We start from the raw sequence: 21613 nt of genomic DNA, 5'->3' as shown, positions 1-21613 counted from the left end.
GGGAGCGTCTCCAAACAATGCAGAGGGAAAACAGGGGTCATCTGAAAAGTTGCCGAAGAGGCTAAGGGAGGTCAGTACAAGAAGGTTCCCTCAAAAACAAGGCTTCCGAGAGCTAAACCCGGAAGGGAGGGTTCGGAGGCCTGGGTCCCCATCTGTGACATGAACACAACCGCAAGGCGCCAGGCACCCCTTACGGCAGGGTTGACTGAAGCTGCAGACAACTAAAATAAGGAACGCTGGAGCCGGGTGTGGAGGACGGGGAGGAAAGAGGCCCTTACAAATCGTCTGGAAGAGAGAAGCCAAATGGACTATAGATACCGGCAGCACACAGTTCCCCTTGAGAAGGCACCCCTCGGTAGCGACCTACCAACTTATTTCATAAGCCCCGCCCCTCACAAGCGTAGTTCCGTCGTCTCTGATTCAGGAAACCACGAGTTTCCCACTTACATCTCCCAACAAGGAGCGAACGCCCTCTGTCGCGCACTTTCTCCTCCCCTAACAGTCCGTGCACACACTTTCTCCCGCCCACCTGTCAATCACCATGCTCAGCTGTCCATTTAGCGGGCCAAGGGGGCGGAGCCACAAAGACGTCGCGTGACGTCTGAAGTCCGCTAGCAGGAAAGCCGGGAGAGGCGTGGCGAAGGAGGTGCGTGACGGAGGAGCGGTAGGCCGACGCTGCTGCAGCAGTCGGTGTAAACAAGGTCTATCGCTGCTGCGGTCCTGCCACTGCTCCTGTCTGGTGGGTGGTCTTGCCGGGGCGGTAACCGCTGGCTTCAGTGGGAGGTACTGCAGGGCTTCCCTTCTGCCTCTCCCCTTGACGTACACACCCCCGGCACACCACGTGGGCGTGAGGCTGGACAGGAAGGGGTGTTAGGCCGAATTCTAACCTCATTGGTTGTCGGTGCCGCCGGCTTTCGCAAGGTAGTGCTCTGATTGGTCGGTACAGGGGCGTCGGGGGGGTCTCTGAGTCCTAAGGCATCTGACTGGTTAGATGAGATAAGCTAATGAGGCGCTTTCTTCCGCGAGGGGTTTTGATTGGTGGGCCAGAGAGGTTGCCTGGTAATTCAACGACCCTGAACCCCGGACTTTGATAGGTGAGTTTGAGGTAGAAAAGTAAGAAATTCTTCTTCAAAGGATTCTCATTGGTGATCTAAGGTAGCGCTTTAGGCTTCACTCTGTGCTTTTTTTGCTTCACAGGATTGGAGGTTTGTGTTCCTGAAGCTTTGGGAGTTGTCACAGGCTAAAGAGAAGGAACCTCAGTTCCTAGGAAGGGTCACCCTCCTAGAGATAGCTACTGCCCTATCTCAGGAGACGCTGGTATTTGTAGAGCAGGCTTTGCTTTCGCCAAACCGAAGGAGGTGACAGGAGGAGTCCCCGTACAGGACCTAAGGATGCTGTGACCAGAAGATGGGATCACGGAATAGCAGCAGCGCAGGAACTGGGTCCGGAGACCCCTCCGAGGGCTTACCCGGAAGAGGTGCTGGTCTGGGTCGGAGTGAGGAAGACGAAGAGGAGGATGAAGATGTGGATCTGGCCCAGATACTGGCCTATCTCCTCCGCAGGTAACTTACCCTCTGGTGTGTCTCCACCAGGCACCAACACAGTCCCTTGATCCCAACTCCAGGCAGGAATGTTAAAGAGGACAGAGAATGAGATTAGCCCAGGACAGCTGCTCTGTTTGAGCAGAACAACCTTCCCTTCTGTCAGCTCCATGCCAGATAAGAGTGGTTCTTGCCTAGGGAGTGTCACCAAGACAACTCTTGTGTTTGAAGGGACTGTTTAGGGAGCCTCTCTAGCTATGATTACACAGATGTAATCTATCTTCCAAATAAGTGGGAAAAAAAAACTCACGGCTCTGGTGGGAAAGAAATGATGTAAAAAGGTGAGTTGGGGAGGTGGATGTTGAACTTAGTGAAGTTACTGACACGTGATCCAAGGCCACGTGAATTTACTTGAAAAACAAGTTTAAAGTAATCTAACTCCAACCCTGTTTTTGAGGAAAGAATGCTTTGAAGGATGTGGCCACCAGGAATTGACTGGAAAGGGGTGCAACTGTCTTTGTTTAACTGTGACTTGGGAACAAGAAATGTTTAGGGATCACCTCAGAATACTGTGTTCTATGCTAGGCTCTTGAGGAAGAGGCTCAGAAGGAAATGCTTTCAGAATTTTTAGCTCTCTGGGAAGTCAACGGAGTAGGTGTGTCAGCGTCCATGGAATATTGGGGTTCTCTACTTCAATTGTAAGAGTCTGAATTAGTTTGCTACTGTGTCTTTTTTTTTTTTTTTTTGTGAGGGCATCTCTCATATTTATTGATCAAATGGTTGTTAACAACAATAAAATTCTGTATAGGGGAGTCAATGCTCAATGCACAATCATTAATCCACCCCAAGCCTAATTTTCGTCAGTCTCCAATCTTCTGAGGCATAACAAACAAGTTCTTACATGGAGAACAAATTCTTACATAGTGAATAAGTTACTTAGTGAACAGTACAAGGGCAGTCATCACAGAAACTTTCGGTTTTGCTCATGCATTATGAACTATAAACAGTTCAAATATGAATACTCATTTGGTTTTTATACTTGATTTATATGTGGATACCACATTTCTCTCTTTATTATTATTATTTTTAATAAAATGCTGAAGTGGTAGATAGATACAAGATAAAGGTAGAAAACATAGTTTAGTGTTGTAAGGGAGCAAATGTAGATGATCAGGTGTGTGCCTGTAGACTATGTGTTAATCCAAGCTAGACAAGGGCAATAAAACATCCACGTATGCAGAAGATTTCTCTCAGAACGGGGGGGTGAGGTTCTAAGCCTCACCTCTGTTGATCCCCAATTTCTCACCTGATGACCCCCCTGCGACTGTGCCTGTCTTAGGTTCCTCCCTTGAGGAATCTTACCCGTCTCTGGCTAACCAGTCATCTTCCGGGGCCCTACAGGGAAATGTAAAGTTGGTAAGTGAGAGAGAAGCCTTATTGTTTGCAATGGTTAGTTTGCTACTGTGTCTTATAGGAGACTGAAAGTAACAACAAAGTCCTGTCAGCCTCAAAATGGGGACAGTATGAGGGTTTGAGTAGCAGGTGGTCCAAGAACTGGATAGCCACTGACTCTGAATTTGGTTCATTTGGGAAAGGGATCCTCCCCTTTATCATGTGGGGGCATGGGGTCTCTCCACAGAGGCCAAGTGAGGTTGGTGCAGGGAGGAGGTGCAGCAAATTTACAACTCATCCAGGCCCTCTCAGACTCAGAGGAAGAGCATGACAGTGCCTGGGATGGTCGTCTTGGGGACCGATACAACCCACCTGGTAAGAGGAAAAGCAGACTGAGACCCTAACTTCAGGAGACTTTCACTAGAAAACTGTTTTTTAATTCTGGTAAAGAACAATGGGTTAAACTAAAAGATGAGATAATTTAGAGAATGAGTATACTACGGCCCCAGTATATTCAGCCACGTTGAATGGGCTTGAGCACAGTTCTGCTGTCCTCTGGGGCTGGAAGACCTAGGGTGAACCTTCTCTTTGGTACTCACAGTGGATGCAACCCCTGACACCCGGCAGCTGGAATGCAATGAGATCAAGACACAAGTGGAACTGGCCACAGGGCGGCTGGGACTTAGGCGGGCAGGCCAGGAGCACAGCTTTCCTCAAATGCTGCACCAGGTAGGCCTCTCTACCTCTAGCCAGCCTGAGGAAGTTCTGCCAGCCCCAGAGAAGAGGGAAGTAAACTTTCCAAGGAAGCCTCACATGCTGCAGCTGGAGAGTTCTTAGCTTGCCTGCATCAGTTTTATGGAACACAGTACTGTGTGTGCTGTCATTTCAGTAGCAAGAGCCATATCTTTGGAGGAGGGGGCTTGGTGTGGCTGAAGTGGCCCTCTGTTTCTACTAGCAATATTCCCCAATCCCTTCCTTTAGAGAGAACGGGGCCTCTGCCACCACGGAAGCTTCTCCCTCGGAGAACAGTCTCAAGTGATGTCTCAGTGAGTATGGGGCTTGGTGGAGAGACTCTTAAGGGCCAGATAGGCTTTATCCCCTAAACTTTGAAGGGGTAGGTGTTAAAGGATCCTCAGGGATATTAAGGTTAGGTTAAATGGGGTTGAAGCTTTAAACAAAGTGAAAAGTGTAGAAATTGAGAGGATGCTAGAGTGAATGAAAGAAGGGGGGTTGTACCCAAAACCAAAAGGGAAGAAGTCCCTTGTGCTCATATCTAGCTCTGCTAGGATTCTGCTAATCGGGTTGTTCCTCCTTCTAAGCTCCCCTTATCCTTGCTTTCCCTCTGCTTCCCCAGCTTCTTGCCCAATGATCTGGGCTTCACTGATACCTACTCTCAGAAGGCTTTCTGTGGCATCTACAGCAAAGATGGTCAAATCTTCATGTCTGCCTGCCAAGGTACCTGACTGTGGTCCTGTGTACCGCTCTGTAACAGGAACGTGCCCCCAACTGAAGCTAGAAAGCCCCAGACCAAGGGAGCTCAGAGCCTGAGTTAGAGATGCTTAGCCAGAGCATGTTTCCCATTATCAAAGGATGATACCAAAGAAACACTGGAGGAGAAAGGTCTGCTCGAGGGAGGTTTCAGTGGGGGGTGTTCCCTACTTCTGCCTGATCCTCACACAGACCAGACAATCCGACTGTATGACTGCCGCTTTGGCCGCTTCCATAAATTCAAGAGTATCAAGGCCCGGGATGTAGGCTGGAGTGTCCTGGATGTGGCCTTCACCCCTGATGGGAACCACTTCTTATACTCCAGCTGGTCTGATTACAGTGAGTATACTCTAGACTTCCATCGCCTCTCCAGCCTGGGACCTGCAGGCTCCAAACGCCCATCTCCTCTGTGCCAGAACTTCACTCCCAGGGGCTGATATCCTTGACCTTTGTTTGATCTCATACCTAGCTTCGCTTCCACCCTCCTTCCCCCAACCCTGAAAGATTCTTATTTCTCTTGCATCTCCTAGTTCATATCTGCAACATCTATGGGGAAGGAGACACACATACTGCCTTGGATCTAAGGTACTGGTTTCCTTTCCTGATTGGACTCATAAGAAACTTCCTCTCCAGGAGCAAACTTCTTGAACTACAATTCCTGCTTAGAAGGAAAAGTGCACTAGTTGCAAGTTTTTCTGTGTGAATGCCTGGGAGGGAGCCACCCATCCTGTCAGCCAGAGACCAGGGTAGAATAGATGGTTGCGGATTATTTCTGGGTTCTCACTGATGTGATCTGTATTCTGGCACGTGTTGGCAGGACTTTTTTTTCCCCTCATAAGTGTCCATAAAACCCAGCTCTTCCTTTGCTCTTTTCAGGCCAGATGAGCGTCGCTTTGCTGTCTTCTCCATTGCTGTCTCCTCAGATGGACGAGAAGTGCTAGGAGGGTGAGTGTGTTGATTGGGGGGCTTCCTCCTGGAGACCAGCTCTGCCATTACAGGGACTACACTGGACACCCCTACCCAGGCAGCTGTGGAGAACAACCAGCCCTTCTCCAAGGTCAAGGTTTATGAGTTGCCTCATCTCTTGCCCACTATTTCCCCAGCATGAGATGGGAGGTCTCAAATCTTCTTGCAAGCACAACTAACTCTTCTTCCATCTCCCATATAAGTAGAGACCAGAGCTTACCTGTCAGCAGGACTTCACAACAGGAACTCTGCAGAGCACACATGCAGAGGGCCAGGCATTAGTGTCCTCTCAGTTTGCACTCCAGGATCCTCTTTATCCCTTCTCTTTCAGGGCCAATGATGGCTGCCTGTATGTCTTTGATCGAGAACAAAACCGACGTACCCTTCAGGTATTGCTTCTGAGACTTAAAGCCTCTGCGTCCTGGTCCTTGCCCTTTTAGAAGACCTAGAAAGAGGCCCTAGATTTCCAAGCTCTGATGCTCCCTGGCTTCCTTCTCCCCTAGATTGAGTCCCATGAGGATGATGTGAATGCAGTGGCCTTTGCTGACATAAGTTCCCAAATCCTATTCTCTGGGGGTGACGATGCCATCTGCAAAGTGTGGGATCGACGCACCATGCGGGAGGATGACCCCAAACCTGTGGGTGCACTGGCTGGACACCAGGATGGCATCACCTTCATTGACAGCAAGGTGGGCAGGAAGGCAGGACTGCACAGTCAGGCAGCTAAGGTTACAGTTGTCCAGGAGATGTCAACTCACCAAGCTCCTTATTAGCCAAAGTTTGCCAGAGTTCGAGTTTAGGGAAGGAGCTTAAGCCAGGAAACATGATATCATCTCTACCCACCAGTTCTTAAGGAGCAGGGTGGGGCTGTCTGTACAAGGTAAAGGAGAAGACGGTTAATCCAGGATAGAATAAAAGGCCCAGTCAGTGCCCTGGGCAAAGAAGGTGAAACCTAGCCAGTGGGGTGGGATCTGTGGTAGAAAACTGATAGCTCACCTGGAGGAAGAAAAAGGCAAGCAAAGTCAAAAGACCAGCATTTTTAGCCTCCAACTGGAGCAGGAGAGCTGTACTGACACACTGGCATTTCCAAGTTCTGATGCTTCATTATCCATCTTGGTGTTCATAGGGTGATGCCCGGTATCTCATCTCCAATTCCAAAGACCAGACCATCAAGCTCTGGGATATTCGACGCTTTTCCAGCCGGGAAGGCATGGAAGCCTCACGCCAGGCTGCCACACAGCAAAACTGGGACTACCGCTGGCAGCAGGTACCCAAAAAAGGTGAGAGTGGAAGATAGAATCTGCGATCTGGGGAGTGAAGAATGAGGGGTGGTAGTTAAAATATTTAATCCCTTGGTAAGGCCTGACGTGGGCATAGTAGATGTGGCTATAGCCTGGAGCTGAGTCCTGGAGCCTCCCCTCAGCAACTCTTTGCCAAGCTTCAACTCTTTGTTTGCTGAACCATTGGGAGAGCCAGGGGTTCTCAGAGTTGGGGGCTGGGATCACTCAGAACCAACCAATACAAAAGTATTAATAACCAGCAGACCCATACTAGTGAATATCAGCTGACTAGGAGGTGGGGAAAGAGCCCCCAGGTGGGGACTGGTAAGGCAATTGTGTGTGAGCACTGGTCTTTGCTAAAGACTGGTCATACAGGAGAATCTAGACTCCCTAACCTAGGGCTCTCCCTGCACTCTTGGCCAGCCTGGCGGAAGCTGAAGCTGCCAGGGGACAGCTCCTTGATGACCTACCGGGGCCATGGGGTGCTGCACACCCTCATCCGCTGCCGATTCTCACCCACCCATAGCACCGGCCAGCAGTTCATCTACAGTGGCTGCTCCACTGGCAAGGTGGTTGGTAAGGAATGTGTTAGAACAGGGGGCTTCGGGAGGTGCAGGAATGTTTCGCTGGCATTCTACCTGTAACCACCGGTGACCACTTTAAAAAAAAGCCAGGGGTGGCTACAAGTGAAATTTAATTTAGCTTGGAGCAGAAGAGGCTTAAACAAATAGGAAGCATTTTACTCATCAGCATTTTAAGTTAAGAAAAGGAACATAGATTCTGGTCAGTAAGTATGATAGATTACCAAAAATATACTTAGTTCTATTTTTTAGCCAGTCAAGGACAGAGATTGCAGATGACAGGTAGAAGGGAATAGACCAAAAGAACATCACAAAAAGATAGCAGCTAGTGGTAAAGGACATGCAGCCACTGAAGCAGGAGGGATGTACAAGAAGACACAGGAACCTAAGACAGTTCCATGCCTCAGGAGGCACTCAGATGGACACCCATCCAGAGGGAGAGAAAGGTGCAGCACCAACCAGATAAGGAATAGCAGGGTCAGATCATCCATTTCTTGTGGGCCTTTTAGAAAATGGCTACTAAAAGCTTTAAAGCCACATTGCATCCTTGTAACTGCAGATTCTGTGAAATTTAGCCAAGGGCCAGAAATATGCAAGCTCTGCTAGATCAACCTGAGGTAGGTAGGGAAAAGGGAAAAGAAACTGAGAATAACACCATCCTCTGGTATGGGCTTTGCTCCCCAAGGGAAGTGGGAAGGTGCCTGAGAGTCAGGGAAGTGGTGCTGTTCGGGGAGAGGTGAATGGTGGCTAGGAGGTCCTCTGGCAGCCTCTCTCCACTTGGCTTTTCCTGGACAGTGTACGACCTTCTCAGTGGTCACATTGTGAAGAAGCTCACCAACCACAAGGCCTGTGTGCGTGATGTCAGTTGGCACCCCTTTGAAGAGAAGATTGTTAGCAGTTCGGTGAGGTTGCAAGGGTTGGGGGCCCAGTGTGTGTCTAGAGCCTGGATCTGGTGGCAGGGAGGGCAGCACTCCTGACTACTTACCATCTTCTGCCCTGCAGTGGGATGGGAACCTGCGTCTTTGGCAGTACCGCCAGGCTGAGTACTTCCAGGATGACATGCCGAAGTCTAAGGAACACCACAGCATCCCTGCCCCTGTGCCCAACCCCTCAGTCTTTTCCTCGCCCCAATAGACCTGCCCTCCAGCCCCATACATGGGTGAGCCTCTTGACAAGCCATCCGCTGCCTCCCTTTCTCCGTCCTGGGGGGATCTTTGGGGAATACTGGCATTGGATGGGGAGAAGCCAAAGCCAGGCTTCAGGCCCCTGGCTGAGCCCTGGCAGAGCCTCCCCAGGGACAGAGTGGTCTCACGTGCTCATACCCTGTTGACTTGGGTCTCTATCTCTGGCCAGAGCCTGGCAGGATTGTCTTTATCTGGGGTGTGACTTTTGTCAGCAGGAGAGCTCCCCTGAGTGTTTTTAATCATATTTGGATGTTAAGTGTTAGCTCCTAGAGTAGCTGCCTGGGGCCAGGTCTGAACTGAGTTGTCAGACCCATTGCCCAGGCCTTCACTTTGAGGATTAGACAGATTGGCCATTCAGAGGGCCAGGCATCAGTGTCCTGGCTTCTTGCAGAGGTCCTGATGGCTGGAGTCCTAGCCCTCTAGGGGAGGATGGGATGGTTAAGGTGCATCCTCAGCAGCTCCTGGGGAGGGAATTATGTCTTCTCTCTTCTATGTCTGGGTCTTGGGGGTAGGACAGGCTGTGGTGTGAAAGGCTACATGTGACCTCACACAGAGCAGGTGCTCCCCTCCCAGAGTTCCCTCATGCTGGAGACCACCAGCCTCAAGGAGAGATGTTGGAGCAGGACTCCGTCCTTCCACTGGCTTTCACTCCCTCAATAAATTCTCTGTGGGAACCTGGTTCAGTGTTTGTCTCCATCTCATTCTCCCTTGTTCCTGTCTGAGGTCTTTTTTCCTCTCACTTAAAGGACATAGTATTAACAGAGCCTTCAGATATGCTCCTCTGTGGGACAAAACACACCTGAGATGCTCCAAGATGAAGGGAAATACCAAAATCAGTTGTTTACTCAGCTTTGTAACAGGCACTCCCTCACTGACCTTGGAAACTTCCCAGAAAGTCAGAATGGAGATAGCAGGAAATAAGCACATTTTTAGATTAGAGCCCAGAACACTGCATCAGCTGTGCTCTGGGGCTGGCACTGGACCTGGTCCGGTCTACAAGAAGAAATAATCTGGAGCCAGAGAGAATCTGGTGGGCTTTGAAGCCAAGACACCACCTGAGTGCTCCATGCTTGGGACCTCATCACCCTTAGAGCCACCCTTTGTGTGGGTGAGGAAGTAGAGACGAGTAGTGGTCAGGCAATGTGCCCTAGAGCACACTGATGGTACAGTCAGTGGGGCCACATGTTCACATCCAGCTCAGAGCTTTCCTCATGACAGTTCATTATCACTAAGGCAGTTTTCAAACTAGGATACACACCTCCAAGGGTTTTCAAAGACACAGCAAGGGATAAAAGGAGTATGTGTTTCACAGGGAAACAGGTAGTTTTAAAAGAATAAATTGTCTAAATGTTTGGCCTCCAACTTGATCTGCCTAATGTGAGATTGTCATGCCAGATGTCCTTTTCCATCGGCCCCTTTCATTCCCCTCTGCCACCTCACCCCAGGGATGCCACCCATCTCACCCACAACCTGCATATCCCCAGGGCACCAAAGTTAGAAGCAAATTAAAATTATCAGTATCCTGAAAGCCTCATTTAATCAAGGCCCCAAGGACCAACCATTCACATTAAGAGATGCACGTCCAATACAATTTTAAATATCATCAAAATGTGTGAGATGTTTGCTGTACTAGTAATACATTTTGTACTAAAAATTTTGAAAATTCAATCCAGAAGAAAAAAGTTTAACTTTTAGGGCCTTAGGGTCACAGGGAATATTTGAAAATTATATTACTTTTTTTTGGCAGAAAAGTGTGATCAATAAAAGACTAAAAGCATAAAAACAGGATAAATTCTGGGAGAGAAGTAGAATGGAATTAATTTCTGACTTTAAGATCCTGTCAAATGATTTTTAAATGCATAATGATGAGATATGTCATCACCGTACTGTTTAAAATCCATGGGATATATTTAAAAGAGTGATATAAATAGCTTTTTTTTTTTTTGTCAACCTAATGTGGGGTTCTGCAGGTCTTCATGTATACAGTCCATTAGCAGGAACTGTGCTGAGGTGCGGGCTTTAGGCTCTGGAAGGAGCCTGATTGATTCATCTTGATCTGTTTAGGGATGAGGACACGGAGGACCAAGATGGGTTAGCTGATTTTCCCAAAGTCATACAGTTGGCCCAGTGCCCAGGTATACTTGCTCATTCCTTTCACTACTTCTTGGGCCTCTACTGTGCTCTGAAATCCCACTACCAGTTTTGAGGAATGAGGAAGAGAAAAAGGGATTTCAGAACAGTTACCACATAACAGGACCTTTCCTTGGGTATATTGCTCTCTGCCCTGTGGCTCCAGCCCCAGTGGCCAGCTGTGAGATCAAGTCTCATGTGGCCAAGGCCCAAAGTAATTGGTTGCAGAACACAATCTAAAGTTTTGATGGACCCCAGGCTGGGGGTTTTCCTTCTAGAGTCTTCTCTGCCCCCACCTGCCCAGTGTCTAGAATTTAATCTTTGGGGCTCTGAGAGTCTAACCCAGGCTGCACCATCTCATACAGTGCACCTTCCTCAGGACACTTGACTTTCTTTCATCTGTTGGTCATCATAATAAACATACCAAAGAGTGGTCCCCTTTAGATCTGATGTCTTATGCATTCACAGCCACTGCCATTTACACTTCAGCCCTGGTGACAAAGTAACCCTCTGAGCCCCTCCAACAGATACCGCTGGGGCTGGGCACCGCCCCTGAGGCCACAGCGCACTAAAGTGGGTACCCCTGCTGATAGGCCTCCCCGGGCCTGAATTGGACACAGTGCTGTGTGCAGTCATTGTGCTACGTCCTGCAGTGGGAGGCTCTTGTGCTCAGAACTCAGAAGAGGGGCTTTACCACACTGATGATGAGGCAGAGAGATTTTTTTAATGTCTTCCAAGATTAGGTTAGTTTTAATCTTCATGACCCCTAATTTCCCCATGGAGCAAACACATGGTAAATTTGGGGTGGGGTATGGTGCTGGTGACTAAATAGACTGACCAAGCAGACTCTGGACAAAGACAACCCAGAACAGCGCGCCTGGCCCTGAGACATGAACTAGAACATGGTTGGAGCTGGGGACACATACCTAGAGAGTCAAAGGGACAGGGAGCTAACAGGAAAGGACACAGGCCACTGTCAGGACACACCAAGACTAGGACCCTGCTGACGTGGCAGCCCTCCGCCTTGGCCCCTTACTGCCCCCCGCCCCTCTCCCCTGCCTGCCAGCTGCCAACAGGGCTCTGCCCTGTGTCTACCACACCTGTCACTGCCTATCCTTGTCCCAAGGGGGCCCCATCAGCCCCTCCTCAGCTGCCCAGCAGAGCAAGCGGTTAGTGGGAAGGGGAGGGAACATGGAGCAGGGGCCGGTGGTGGGGGCAGGGTGGGGTGCCGGAGCCGGAATCCAGGTACTGCTGGGCTGCCTGGTCAAGGTGCTGCTTTGGGTGGCCTCTGCCTTGCTATATTTTGGAAGTGAACAGGCTGCCCACCTCTTGGGCAGCCCTTGCTTACGGCGCCTCTACCACGCCTGGTTGGCAGCAGTGGTCATCTTTGGGCCCCTTCTGCAGTTCCATGTCAACCCTCGGACTATCTTCGCCAGCCACGGCAACTTCTTCAACATGTGAGTCCACTCAAGGCCGTGGGCACCCGCTCCCTGTACTCTGGGATCCCAGCTTCCTCTTCCAGGCATCTGTCCTCCTGCCAGTCCAGACACTAAAAATAGGCTGGCTAGGAGGTTGAGGAGAAAGTCACAGGAGGGGGAGGGGACAGAGTCATGGGGTACAGGGGGAGTCAGGAGCACGGCTGAAGAGGAAATAGGGACCCCAGAAGACCAAATGGGCCTCTAAGGACATGGCAAAGTTTAAGTGGATGGGGCTGAGGGGTGGAGGTCACAGAAACAGAACCAGGCACAGAGCAGTGATGGGAAAACAGAACAGGGTCAGGAGCTGGAGCTGAAGGGTCTCAGTAGCCTCCCCTCTTCTCTGCCACAGAAAGTTTGTGAATTCGGCATGGGGCTGGACATGCACCTTCCTGGGGGGCTTCGTGTTGCTGGTGGTGTTCTTGGCTACACGGCGTGTGGCAGTGACTGCCCGGCACCTGAGCCGGCTAGTAGTAGGGGCAGCAGTGTGGCGGGGAGCCGGCCGCGCCTTCCTGCTCATTGAGGACCTGACTGGCTCCTGCTTCGAGCCTCTGCCCCAAGGCCTGCTGCTCCACGAGCTGCCCGACCGCCGCAGCTGCCTAGCGGCCGGCCACCAATGGCGGGGCTACACGGTCTCCTCCCACACCTTCCTGCTCACCTTCTGCTGCCTGCTCATGGCTGAGGAAGCGGCAGTGTTCGCCAAGTACCTGGCCCATGGGCTGCCTGCTGGTGCACCGCTGCGCCTTGTCTTCCTGCTCAATGTGCTGCTGCTGGGCCTCTGGAACTTCTTGCTGCTCTGTACAGTTATCTATTTCCACCAGTATACTCACAAGGTGGTGGGCGCTGCAGTAGGCACCTTTGCTTGGTACCTCACCTATGGCAGCTGGTATCATCAGCCCTGGTCTCCAGGGAGCCCGGGCCATGGGCTCTTCCCTCACCCCCATGCCAGCTGCAAGCATAACTGAGAGAAATAAAGGCACACCGGGCCTTGCTCTGGGTCTGCTCATCATTTGGTTGGGGGGACCTGGAAAGTGTGGGAAGAGTGGGAAGAGTCTTGTGTTCATTGGGGCTCCTCAGCCATTCCTTGCTGTCATTGATCTTAACTGTCCTTATGTCTGTTCTCCATCCTTTCTGCTGTCCTTTCAGTCTCCTAGTCCTGCAGATTTTGAGCTATCTGGGGCTCTGATGTCAAGGAATGGCACTGCAAGGCAGGTAACAGTGCCCTTAGGTTTGGGCAGCATTCCTGCTGACCAGGTACTCCATCTCCAAGCCGGGTTGATTTTTCCTGCCTCCTCCACTGAATACCCCCTCCGTCTTCCTCAGGGTTCTGTTTGTCTAGGCACCTTACTCAGAGATCCTTTCTATCCTGTCTTCCCCATAGGGGGGGTGTAAGTGTGCTGCTCATTTATTTCACAGCTCTTTATTGAGCTGATCATAATGCTATGCCTTTAAATAAGAAAGACAAGGTTTTTGCTGTTTGGGGCCTATGGTTAATGGGGGAGGCAAACGATACACTCACAAGTAATAACAAATATTTGTATTGTGGTTGCTATGTGCCAGGCACAGTTCTAAGTGTCTATAAATTCTTCATATAAATTAACACATTTAGCCCTCACAATAACAACGTAATGAGGCAGTTTTTATAGTGTTCTCATCGTACAGTTGCAAAACTTGAGGCACAAAGGTTAAGTAACTTGTTCACAGCTAGTAAATATCAGAGCCAAGATTACAGACCCAGGCAATATGGGTCCATTGTGCTCTAAACCAAGGATCATCAAGCTATAGCCCTCCTGTGGCCAGTTTTTGTATAGCTTGAGAGCTAAGAATAGTTTTTATATTTTTAATTATTGAAAAATATCAAAGTAATAGTATTTCATGTCATGTGAAAATTACATGTAATTCAAATTCCAGTGTCCATAAATAAACTTTTATTGGAACCTAGCCACGCTAGTTCATTCAGGTGTAGCTGTTTACCTGCTGCAGAGGCAGAGTTGAATAGCTGTTGCAGACACCGTATAGCCCACAAAGCCTGAACTATTTATTGTCTTCCCTTTTACAGAAGTTTACCAACCCCTGGTGTAAACTACACTATCCTCAAAAAAATAAACTGGCTAATATCAGAGAGATAAATACTATGAAGGTACTAAAACAGGCTGCTTTGTAATAGACTTGGGAAAGGTACTTTATAAAGGATGATGGAGAGAATTCTCCATGTAAAGGTGACATCTGTACCTAGAATGGAATGACAGACAAGTTAGGCAGGGTAACGGTGTGTCAGGCAAATGGATTAACAAGGTAGAAGGCCCTGAGGCAGGACACCGACAGATTAAAGAAACAAAAGGAAAGCCCATTATTTGCGATTGTAATGAAAGAGGGAGAAAGCAAAGGAAAGTGAAGTTGAAGGGAAACAGGTGCCAGACAGGCCATGCAGTCCCTATGGGTCAGGAAAGTCCTTTAAATTTCATTCTAAGGTCAACAAGTTGCTGAGAAAGAGTTTTAAGCAAGAGAGAGGCATGATCCCACTGCTCTGTGAACAGTAGATTATTAGAGGAGTGGAGTTCCAAACAAGCGTCAGGAGATAGCTGACTGGAGCCTGGTTTGGAGTGGTGCCGGTATCTGAACGTCACTGCATGGGCCAGAAGATGCCCATGCATCTGTGAAGCCAGGGTCCCATGCTGGCAGGGCTAGGGTAGGAAGGCCAGATCTTGCTCCACCGCTGAGAAAAAATGGAAGAGGGCCAGACAAGGCTTATATCACGGTTCACTGTTGCTCCTCAGTTCTTGTCCCCAAGGAGACAAAGAATTGAAAAGTAGAGATGATGGCGAAGCCAAGTAAAATTTTTAGTACACTCCGAGAGAGCGGCGGGCTGGAGTCAGAACTAAGACCCGGATCCTTTAGGGGATGGTCTCTTTTATTAAGCCATAGTCAGAAGGCGCCCTTTGCCTCTTTGATTGACAGTGTGAGGTAATTTGATTGACAATTTTAGTCATACCCATTTCTCTTAGTGCGCCATGTATTTTCCCAGAGTGCACACAGAAAAGGGGAGAGAGTGTGACGGTGGTATAAAACGGCAATGTAGATTTTATGCTGAGATTATAGTAACAGTTAAGTGGGGGCAAGTTATTGTCTAATTGCGCTTGCGTGGTGATCTGATTGCACCAGCGAGCCTGGACTTTTCAGATAAAGAAGTTGTCCCTCTACAAGTTCTCATCAAGTGGGGCCTCTCCAACTGGCCGTGGACTGCGCGGTTCTTTCCCTCCAAATCTTATCTTCTCCGACCTCTCATACCTATTTTCCTACCTAACAATACCACTGTCCCAGGCAGAGCAGGGCAAGAAGAGAACCGTGGGCGGTCCGGAAGCAGGGCAATGGGAGGCGGGGCGTCCATAGGCGGACACCGACCGGGGTAGTGGGCCTACGGGATTCGGAAGACCAGGAGGCCAGCACGCCCAGCGTGGGAGGCGAGGCGGGGAAAGAAAGCGGAGGAGGGTAAGCGGGGTGGGCGGAGGCAGGAGGTGGGGAGTCCAGAGGCTGGGGGTGGACATCGAGGGACGGGCTGGGAGAAGAGAGGCTGGGAGAGGTCAGGGGCTCGGGAGACTGGGAGGTGGGGGCGGAGGCGCGAGGAACCGCCCCTCTCAGGCTCTAGGGGGAGCCCCGCCGGCGTTGCCTTCTCACCCCTTCGCCCTCTCCTCTCCCTGGTCTGTCCCCGCCTCCTCTAGTACCTCCACTCCCCGCTATCCAGGAAGGCCGTGTGGGTAGCGAGCGCTGCTTTCGCTTTCCCTTCCCGTGCCCCCTCCTCGCTCGTCGTGCGGCGCTCGGCCCCTCGTCCCGGCCATGGCCACGCTCAGGGTCCAGCCTGAAGCCCAAGCCAAGGTGAGAGTTGCGGGTTCGAAGAAGGGCCCATTACGGAGGCGTGGCTCCGAGCGGCTGAAGGAGTCCGTGACCCGTCCCCCGGCCTCTGACGGGAATGAGGGTCAGTAGGCGCCCACGTGAGCCACGGTGCCCGGGGTACCTGAGCCCGGGGGATACAGGCAAGGTCTGCCTGCTGGGAGAGGCGGCGGCCGAGGTTCAGCGGGGTGCAGTGAAGCGGAGAGCTGGTGTGGAGGGGAAGTCTGCTGGCTCGGGGCCCGGGGCCACACACCGCGGGGTGCGGGACCTGCCCTGCCACTTCTTGGGCAGCTCCACACCTCAGCTCCGTCCCTGCCCCAGTCCCAGAGGGTCTCTTAAGCCCTTCACGCAGCCCGGGAGACTTGAGGCATCAGTTCTCACTTGAGCCACTTGCTGTTAGCCGCCAGGAATGTTCTCAGCCCCCAAAACCAGCCGCATGGGGATCCACTCCACCCTCCCCAACCCCACCCCACAGGATGCACCTCACCCTTCCCTGGATCCCCAGAACCCTAAGGGAACGGCCCTCATAAACTGGCCATAAAGCCCAATAGCTGAAGGGCTCCTGTGTCTCACAGGTGGATGTGTTCCGGGAAGACCTGTGTGCCAAGGTAAGATCTGTGCCATCAGTATCTCACTCCTACCCAACTCCCACTGCTCAGCCCTCCCTCGTTAGACAGTGTCAGCAACTGCTTCACTGCCTAGGAAGGGCGTTTGATTCTGAGCCTCACCTCACACACAGACAGAGAAGCTGCTCGGGAGCTATTTCCCCAAGAAGATTTCTGAGTTGGATGCCTTTTTAAAGGTACTGGGCTGGGGCAGGGAGCTAGAACATAGAGGCCAGGGGAGAGCCTGGGGGGCCATGAAGAGTGAGGAGGTGAGAGGGACACCCTTGCCTCCAGCCCTCCTCCCACCCTGCACCAGGAGCCAGCTCTCAATGAAGCCAACCTGAACAATCTGAAGGCCCCATTGGACATTCCAGTGCCTGATCCAGTTAAGGAGAAAGAGAAGGAGGAGCGGAAGAAACAGCAGGAGGCAAGCTGGAAAGAGCTGGGAGGAGGGACCTAAACATGGGGAAAATCAGCCTTACACTTGACACCTTAGAGCTGCTGTCTCCCTGCAGAAAGAAGATAAGGATGAAAAGAAGAAAGGGGAAGATGAAGACAAAGGTACCCCTAGGGTGGATAGGCACTTGAGTCTTATCTCCCAGAAGCTCCTCCCTAAGGATTCCTCTTCCCTGCTCCTCACACAGTCCCAACCATGTGACTGACCCGTTGCTCTCTCCCTAGGTCCTCCCTGTGGCCCAGTGAACTGTAATGAGAAGATCGTGGTCCTCCTGCAGCGCCTAAAGCCTGAGATCAAGGATGTCATTGAGCAGCTCAACCTGGTGAGCCCTTCCACTTCCAGCTGCAGGCTTCTGGTCAAATCCTTCATCCTCCTTGCTCTCTGCCAGTTAGGGCATAGCACCTGCCAGGTATTAACAGGAGAGGGCACAGCAAATGAAGCCAGAATTCCAGGCCCTAGGCCTCAGGATGGATCTGGCATACCTCCACCCATTGTGGGCAGGGAAGCAGAGGATAGGAACCTGGGAATTGGGTTGGGGGCTGATAGAGTTGTGATGCCATTCCCTCCTCCCAGGTCACCACCTGGTTGCAGCTGCAGATACCTCGGATTGAGGATGGAAACAATTTTGGAGTGGCTGTTCAGGTGAGAGTGCTGCCTCACCTCTCTGCCTTCCTTACCTCTCTAGTCCATGCTGTTTCTCACTTTTTCTCTTGCATTCTTTCCCCAGGAGAAGGTGTTTGAGCTGATGACCAGCCTTCACACCAAGCTGGAAGGCTTCCACACTCAAATCTCTAAGTGAGTGACTGCCCACCTGCATCCACACGAATACTCTGCCTTTGGCCTGGAGAGAGGCCTGGCTCCCTCCTCCTCCTTCTGGCTCCACACCCTTCTATTTTCCACAGGTATTTCTCTGAGCGGGGTGATGCCGTGGCCAAAGCAGCCAAGCAGCCCCATGTGGTAGGTGAGGTCCAGGTCAGGGTGCACAGTGGGGAAGGATCTATTTGAAGTCAGGCCTGACCTGAGTCTCCTGCAGGGTGATTATCGGCAGCTGGTGCATGAACTGGATGAGGCCGAGTACCGGGACATCCGGCTAATGGTCATGGAGATCCGCAATGCTTACGTGAGGAGACAAGGGCAGGGGTGGGCAGAGGTAGCTTTCCCAAGCCAGCTACTCCCTGACCCTGCAGGCTGGGTGTAAAGGGTGATGGAGCTCAGCCTCTCCATAAGGCTGGTAATGAGGCATAGAGCCAGTGGAGCCTGTGGCTGACCCCCAATCCTCCCTGACCTTGTAGGCTGTGTTATATGACATCATCCTGAAGAATTTCGAGAAGCTCAAGAAGCCCAGGGGAGAAACAAAGGGAATGATCTATTGAGAGGCTCTTCTCATTCTGTGGTGGGTCCAGTAGAGACCTTCCTATCTTTACAGGGGAATCCAGATTTTCTCCCACTTTCCATCTATTGAGGTTCCTCCTTCATCTTGCCTCCCAGGCATAATAAATACCATTATACCATTGCCCATCAGCCCAAGTCTCTTTATTGGATCTTAACCACCCCACCATGGATCAGGTATTCTCATTGGTGGGACCATCCCATTGGGTGATTTGGGTGTTAAGCTGCTGGTTGGTCCAGTCCTGTCGGATGTCATCAAGGTGGCAGTCAAAGTCCACAAGGTGCTGGTGAGCCCGGCCCTCCAGTAGTGCTCCCACCATCTGCCGTGACTCTTCCCAGTCCCTCCACATTACTCTGAAATAATAACCCCTTTCGAGATCAAACTCAGCAAGCAGTGGGGCCAGATACTTGGCAAAGGTTAGGGCCTAGAGAAGGACTCTTGGGGCAGGATCAAGGACAGAGAAAGCTCAGGCATTTGGGGCTACCAAAAAGTGGAGGGGGAGTGGGGCACTCACAAGTTCTTGTCCTTGGGGACCCAACAGAGACCATGGTTCTCCAGGACGATGACTGGGGGCACATGAGGCTGAGGTACAAGTTTCTGATTATCCAGCTGTGTGGACAAGGAAGGACAGGTGAGAGTTTCAAGGATCCCCCTTTCTACTTTCTCTCCGACTCCCCTTCCTGACACCCAAGCCTCACCATAATAAGTACTGCATCAGGGAAGAATTCCACAATCCGCTCAGTGATTTTCAAGGCCAGGCGCCCAGGGCTGTGTAGAGGGAAGATCAGAAAATGAGGAGCTGTAGGCAGACCCAGTCCATCTGAGCTGGACCTCCCAGGTCATGTAGATGTGGGTGCAGTGATGGCCCATTCCTGTAGCTGGCCTGAGAGGGTTAAGGCCCACTTGATGCTTCACAAACAACTTGATGCTTGAATGCTGTGGGAAACAGGTGCTCAGACACTGCTGGTGAGAGTGGCAATCAGAGGTGGTTTTTTGGAGGGTTATTTGGCATAACCACCCAGAGTTAACCTGTATACATATGCTGACCTAGAAATTCCACTAATAAAGAACTTACCGTAATAGCAGGACAGTTTATAACCAAAAATTGGAAACAACCTCAATGTGTAATGTAAGGCATTAAATTAATCATGGTGCATCCATATTCTAACTATACAGCTGTTAGGATAAGGTAGATCTTGGACAGAGATGGGAAAATGAATTTATTAAGGAGGGAAAAGCAAACAATATGTATAATTTGATCCAGCTAGATGATTACTATCTAAGTAGGTAACTTGCTATATATAAAAAAAGAAACTTCCCTTTTTTAAAGTTGCTGGTTGGGTTTCCTTTGTGTTCTAGAAGGACTTGGGGGCACCTCAGTTAAAGTAGGTGTCAGCCTGTTCTTACACAGTTACCCTCCTCATCCCCAGGGCAGCTCCTCTAGAGAGCTCCTTTATATTTCTTTGTATTTCCTCACTCCAGTACCCAGCCTGTGCCTGGTACACAGTCCCTGCTCCTAAGCCTTTGATCAAGGAAAGATGGAAGGAATAACAAGAGGTGTTCTCTTGATCTCCCACCGCATAACCCTTAGCCTTCTGCCTCTGGCTACCCCACTCACCTCTGGTTGTCCAGAGCTGCATTGGCATGGTAGTACCCAGCCACTACCAGCCCGGCCTGCGCGCCCCACACATCCACCTGCCACGGGAAAGGGGCCATCAATAACTATGTCGTGCTGTCCGCCCTATGGGTGCGCACTACTGCTAAAATGCCGGGGGATGGGCTTGGATTAAGGGTGTGAGGGGAGGTTCGCGGTGGTCGCTGGGCGTCCAGCGGCGGCACCTGGTTGAGGGCGACCTCCAGCATGACGGAGAGGGCCAGGTGCCTGTGGAACAGGGGCACACAGTCGGTGAGGCACAGGCATTCTCCAGACCGCAGCGCCGGCGCCAGCAATAGCCCGTTGACCGCGGCATGGGGGTATCGTGCGGCGTGCAGGCACATCTTCACATAGGCCCTGGCTGAGATCTCCACCTCCCCCATGGCGAGCGGGGGGGTCCCAGCTTGCGTCGGCGAAGCCCGCTTGGGCGCTGCAACACCCTCTTTTGGCCCTTCCCCGTGGCCCCTCACTTAGTATCGCCGAGGACTCTGACTCAGCTCGAAAGTAGCCCGCCGGCTCCGGCGACCGGCCCTCAGAGGCCGGGTCGCGATTGCATGCTGCTGCCCTGAGCTCCGCCTCCACGCGCCCCCGCGTGCGGCCACAGACCTACGTCTGTCTTCGCCGCCCAGAGCAGGCAGCTCTAAGCTGTAACCGCTTCTGGAGTCCCGCCCACCTGGCGCTCTTTGATAGGTCTGGATGTTCTCACTTAGTCCAATCACCCACCGCGTCCAAACCCTGCCCCGCCTTTGTCTCTCTTGAAAGGGAAAGTACCTGCAGATAACTGCCCGCACTCTGATTGGCTAGGCTACTGGACTTCGGCTCCGGATTGCCGGATGGCTTCGTCTGTTATTTGTGTCGCTAGCCCCCACAGGCAATGCAAAGCCTGCAGGGTGCAGCACCCAGCCCCACCTTGCGTGTCCCAAAGCGGTGGATTTTCGAATGAAGCAACAAAGCTTCCCGCCTTGCTCCTACTACTACCACGGAATGAATGGATTTGTATTCTAGACCGGCTCTGTCACTTACTACGAGCCATGTTACCTTTGCACCTATAAGACATCTGGCCCTTGATTTCCTAAAGGCATTATCTGTAGAACTAAAGATGGCAATTGGCTGAAAGAGGGGGGAAAAAGGACAAAAAGAAAAATTTACAGTCCCATCCCTCCCATAATGTCCTACGTTGTTATTTCCTTCACCATAAAGCCTTGTGTTTTTTTTCCCCTCCCAGTACCTTAAGAGTCCAACCATTCACCCATAATTCTGTGAAACTTCATTGTCCCTCCAGGGACAAGGCCCTGGTGCATGAGCGAGATGAGGGAAGGAGCTGACAAGGAGGGCTGTTCCTTTCTTCATTCCCTGACCAAAGCCTGAGTGCTGTACTCAAATGCCACCTCTTCCAGGAAGCACTCATAAGACACCATGGATGGAAACAATCTTGTGAAATTCACAAATATGGGTTATCTCCATGGCTGCCCTGGTGTGTAACAGTTTCTATCCTGTTGTTTGGGATGACTTAAGAACCAGGATGGGCATCTGATTCAACTTTGTCTTCTTGATGCTCCCTCCCTTTCCCACCTTTACATTC

General features: G+C 51.1%; 4 protein-coding genes across 8 annotated transcripts; 3 read left to right on the top strand and 1 right to left on the bottom strand.

Moving 5' to 3' along the window:
• Positions 1 to 519: 519 nt before the first annotated feature.
• DCAF11 (DDB1 and CUL4 associated factor 11) lies at positions 520 to 9794 on the top strand. 5 transcript variants are annotated; one of them, XM_036884455.2, is made up of 16 exons: positions 936 to 1094; positions 1198 to 1562; positions 3181 to 3308; positions 3535 to 3662; positions 3915 to 3979; positions 4288 to 4388; positions 4614 to 4760; positions 4952 to 5006; positions 5298 to 5366; positions 5719 to 5776; positions 5891 to 6076; positions 6514 to 6667; positions 7091 to 7243; positions 8044 to 8150; positions 8251 to 8407; positions 9180 to 9794. In XM_036884455.2, exons 2-15 carry the CDS (start codon positions 1408 to 1410, stop codon positions 8380 to 8382), a joined length of 1638 nt encoding a protein of 545 aa, XP_036740350.2. In that variant the 5' UTR covers positions 936 to 1094; positions 1198 to 1407; the 3' UTR covers positions 8383 to 8407; positions 9180 to 9794. The 5 variants fall into 5 exon arrangements, with proteins under 5 accessions (XP_036740355.2, XP_036740354.2, XP_036740350.2 ...); XM_036884454.2 differs by lacking the exon at positions 9180 to 9794 and having other exon boundaries at positions 8251 to 9110; XM_036884460.2 differs by lacking the exons at positions 936 to 1094; positions 3181 to 3308; positions 9180 to 9794 and adding an exon at positions 520 to 739 and having other exon boundaries at positions 1356 to 1562; positions 8251 to 9110.
• A 1803-nt stretch (positions 9795 to 11597) lies between these two features.
• On the top strand, positions 11598 to 13029 carry FITM1 (fat storage inducing transmembrane protein 1). The gene is made up of 2 exons (XM_036884476.2): positions 11598 to 12019; positions 12390 to 13029. Exons 1-2 carry the CDS (start codon positions 11754 to 11756, stop codon positions 13000 to 13002), a joined length of 879 nt encoding a protein of 292 aa, XP_036740371.2. The 5' UTR covers positions 11598 to 11753; the 3' UTR covers positions 13003 to 13029.
• A 2338-nt stretch (positions 13030 to 15367) lies between these two features.
• PSME1 (proteasome activator subunit 1) lies at positions 15368 to 18500 on the top strand. Its single transcript, XM_036884481.2, has 12 exons — positions 15368 to 15526; positions 15757 to 15910; positions 16501 to 16533; positions 16665 to 16727; positions 16847 to 16957; positions 17046 to 17091; positions 17212 to 17309; positions 17561 to 17629; positions 17715 to 17782; positions 17890 to 17944; positions 18021 to 18107; positions 18280 to 18500. Exons 2-12 carry the CDS (start codon positions 15872 to 15874, stop codon positions 18358 to 18360), a joined length of 750 nt encoding a protein of 249 aa, XP_036740376.1. The 5' UTR covers positions 15368 to 15526; positions 15757 to 15871; the 3' UTR covers positions 18361 to 18500.
• On the bottom strand, positions 18499 to 21541 carry EMC9 (ER membrane protein complex subunit 9). The gene is made up of 5 exons (XM_036884488.2): positions 20217 to 21541; positions 19996 to 20072; positions 19076 to 19145; positions 18892 to 18986; positions 18499 to 18730 (listed from the first exon to the last, which is right to left on the bottom strand). The coding sequence occupies exons 1-5, from the start codon at positions 20412 to 20414 to the stop codon at positions 18550 to 18552; spliced, it is 621 nt and encodes a 206-aa protein (XP_036740383.1). The 5' UTR covers positions 20415 to 21541; the 3' UTR covers positions 18499 to 18549.
• Positions 21542 to 21613: the final 72 nt, after the last annotated feature.

The sequence above is a fragment of the Manis pentadactyla genome, chromosome 11 (genome assembly GCF_030020395.1).
Source record: "Manis pentadactyla isolate mManPen7 chromosome 11, mManPen7.hap1, whole genome shotgun sequence".
Classification (NCBI taxonomy): Eukaryota; Metazoa; Chordata; class Mammalia; order Pholidota; family Manidae; genus Manis; species Manis pentadactyla.
This window is presented reverse-complemented; position numbering and strand designations above follow the sequence as displayed.

Bases quoted from the DNA above. Each gene is read 5' to 3' on its own strand.
- DCAF11 (XM_036884455.2), top strand. From the start codon at position 1,408: ATGGGATCACGGAATAGCAGCAGCGCAGGAACTGGGTCCGGAGACCCC. The intron at 4,389-4,613 runs GTACCTGACTGT...ATCCTCACACAG, and splicing joins CTTCATGTCTGCCTGCCAAG to ACCAGACAATCCGACTGTAT. The intron at 7,244-8,043 runs GTAAGGAATGTG...TTTCCTGGACAG, and splicing joins CTCCACTGGCAAGGTGGTTG to TGTACGACCTTCTCAGTGGT.
- FITM1 (XM_036884476.2), top strand. From the start codon at position 11,754: ATGGAGCAGGGGCCGGTGGTGGGGGCAGGGTGGGGTGCCGGAGCCGGA. The intron at 12,020-12,389 runs GTGAGTCCACTC...TCTCTGCCACAG, and splicing joins CACGGCAACTTCTTCAACAT to AAAGTTTGTGAATTCGGCAT.
- PSME1 (XM_036884481.2), top strand. From the start codon at position 15,872: ATGGCCACGCTCAGGGTCCAGCCTGAAGCCCAAGCCAAG. The intron at 15,911-16,500 runs GTGAGAGTTGCG...TGTGTCTCACAG, and splicing joins AGCCTGAAGCCCAAGCCAAG to GTGGATGTGTTCCGGGAAGA. The intron at 17,310-17,560 runs GTGAGCCCTTCC...CCCTCCTCCCAG, and splicing joins TCATTGAGCAGCTCAACCTG to GTCACCACCTGGTTGCAGCT.
- EMC9 (XM_036884488.2), bottom strand. From the start codon at position 20,414: ATGGGGGAGGTGGAGATCTCAGCCAGGGCCTATGTGAAGATGTGCCTG. The intron at 20,073-20,216 runs GTGCCGCCGCTG...TTCCCGTGGCAG, and splicing joins TGGAGGTCGCCCTCAACCAG to GTGGATGTGTGGGGCGCGCA. The intron at 18,987-19,075 runs GTGAGGCTTGGG...TTGTCCACACAG, and splicing joins CTGATGCAGTACTTATTATG to CTGGATAATCAGAAACTTGT.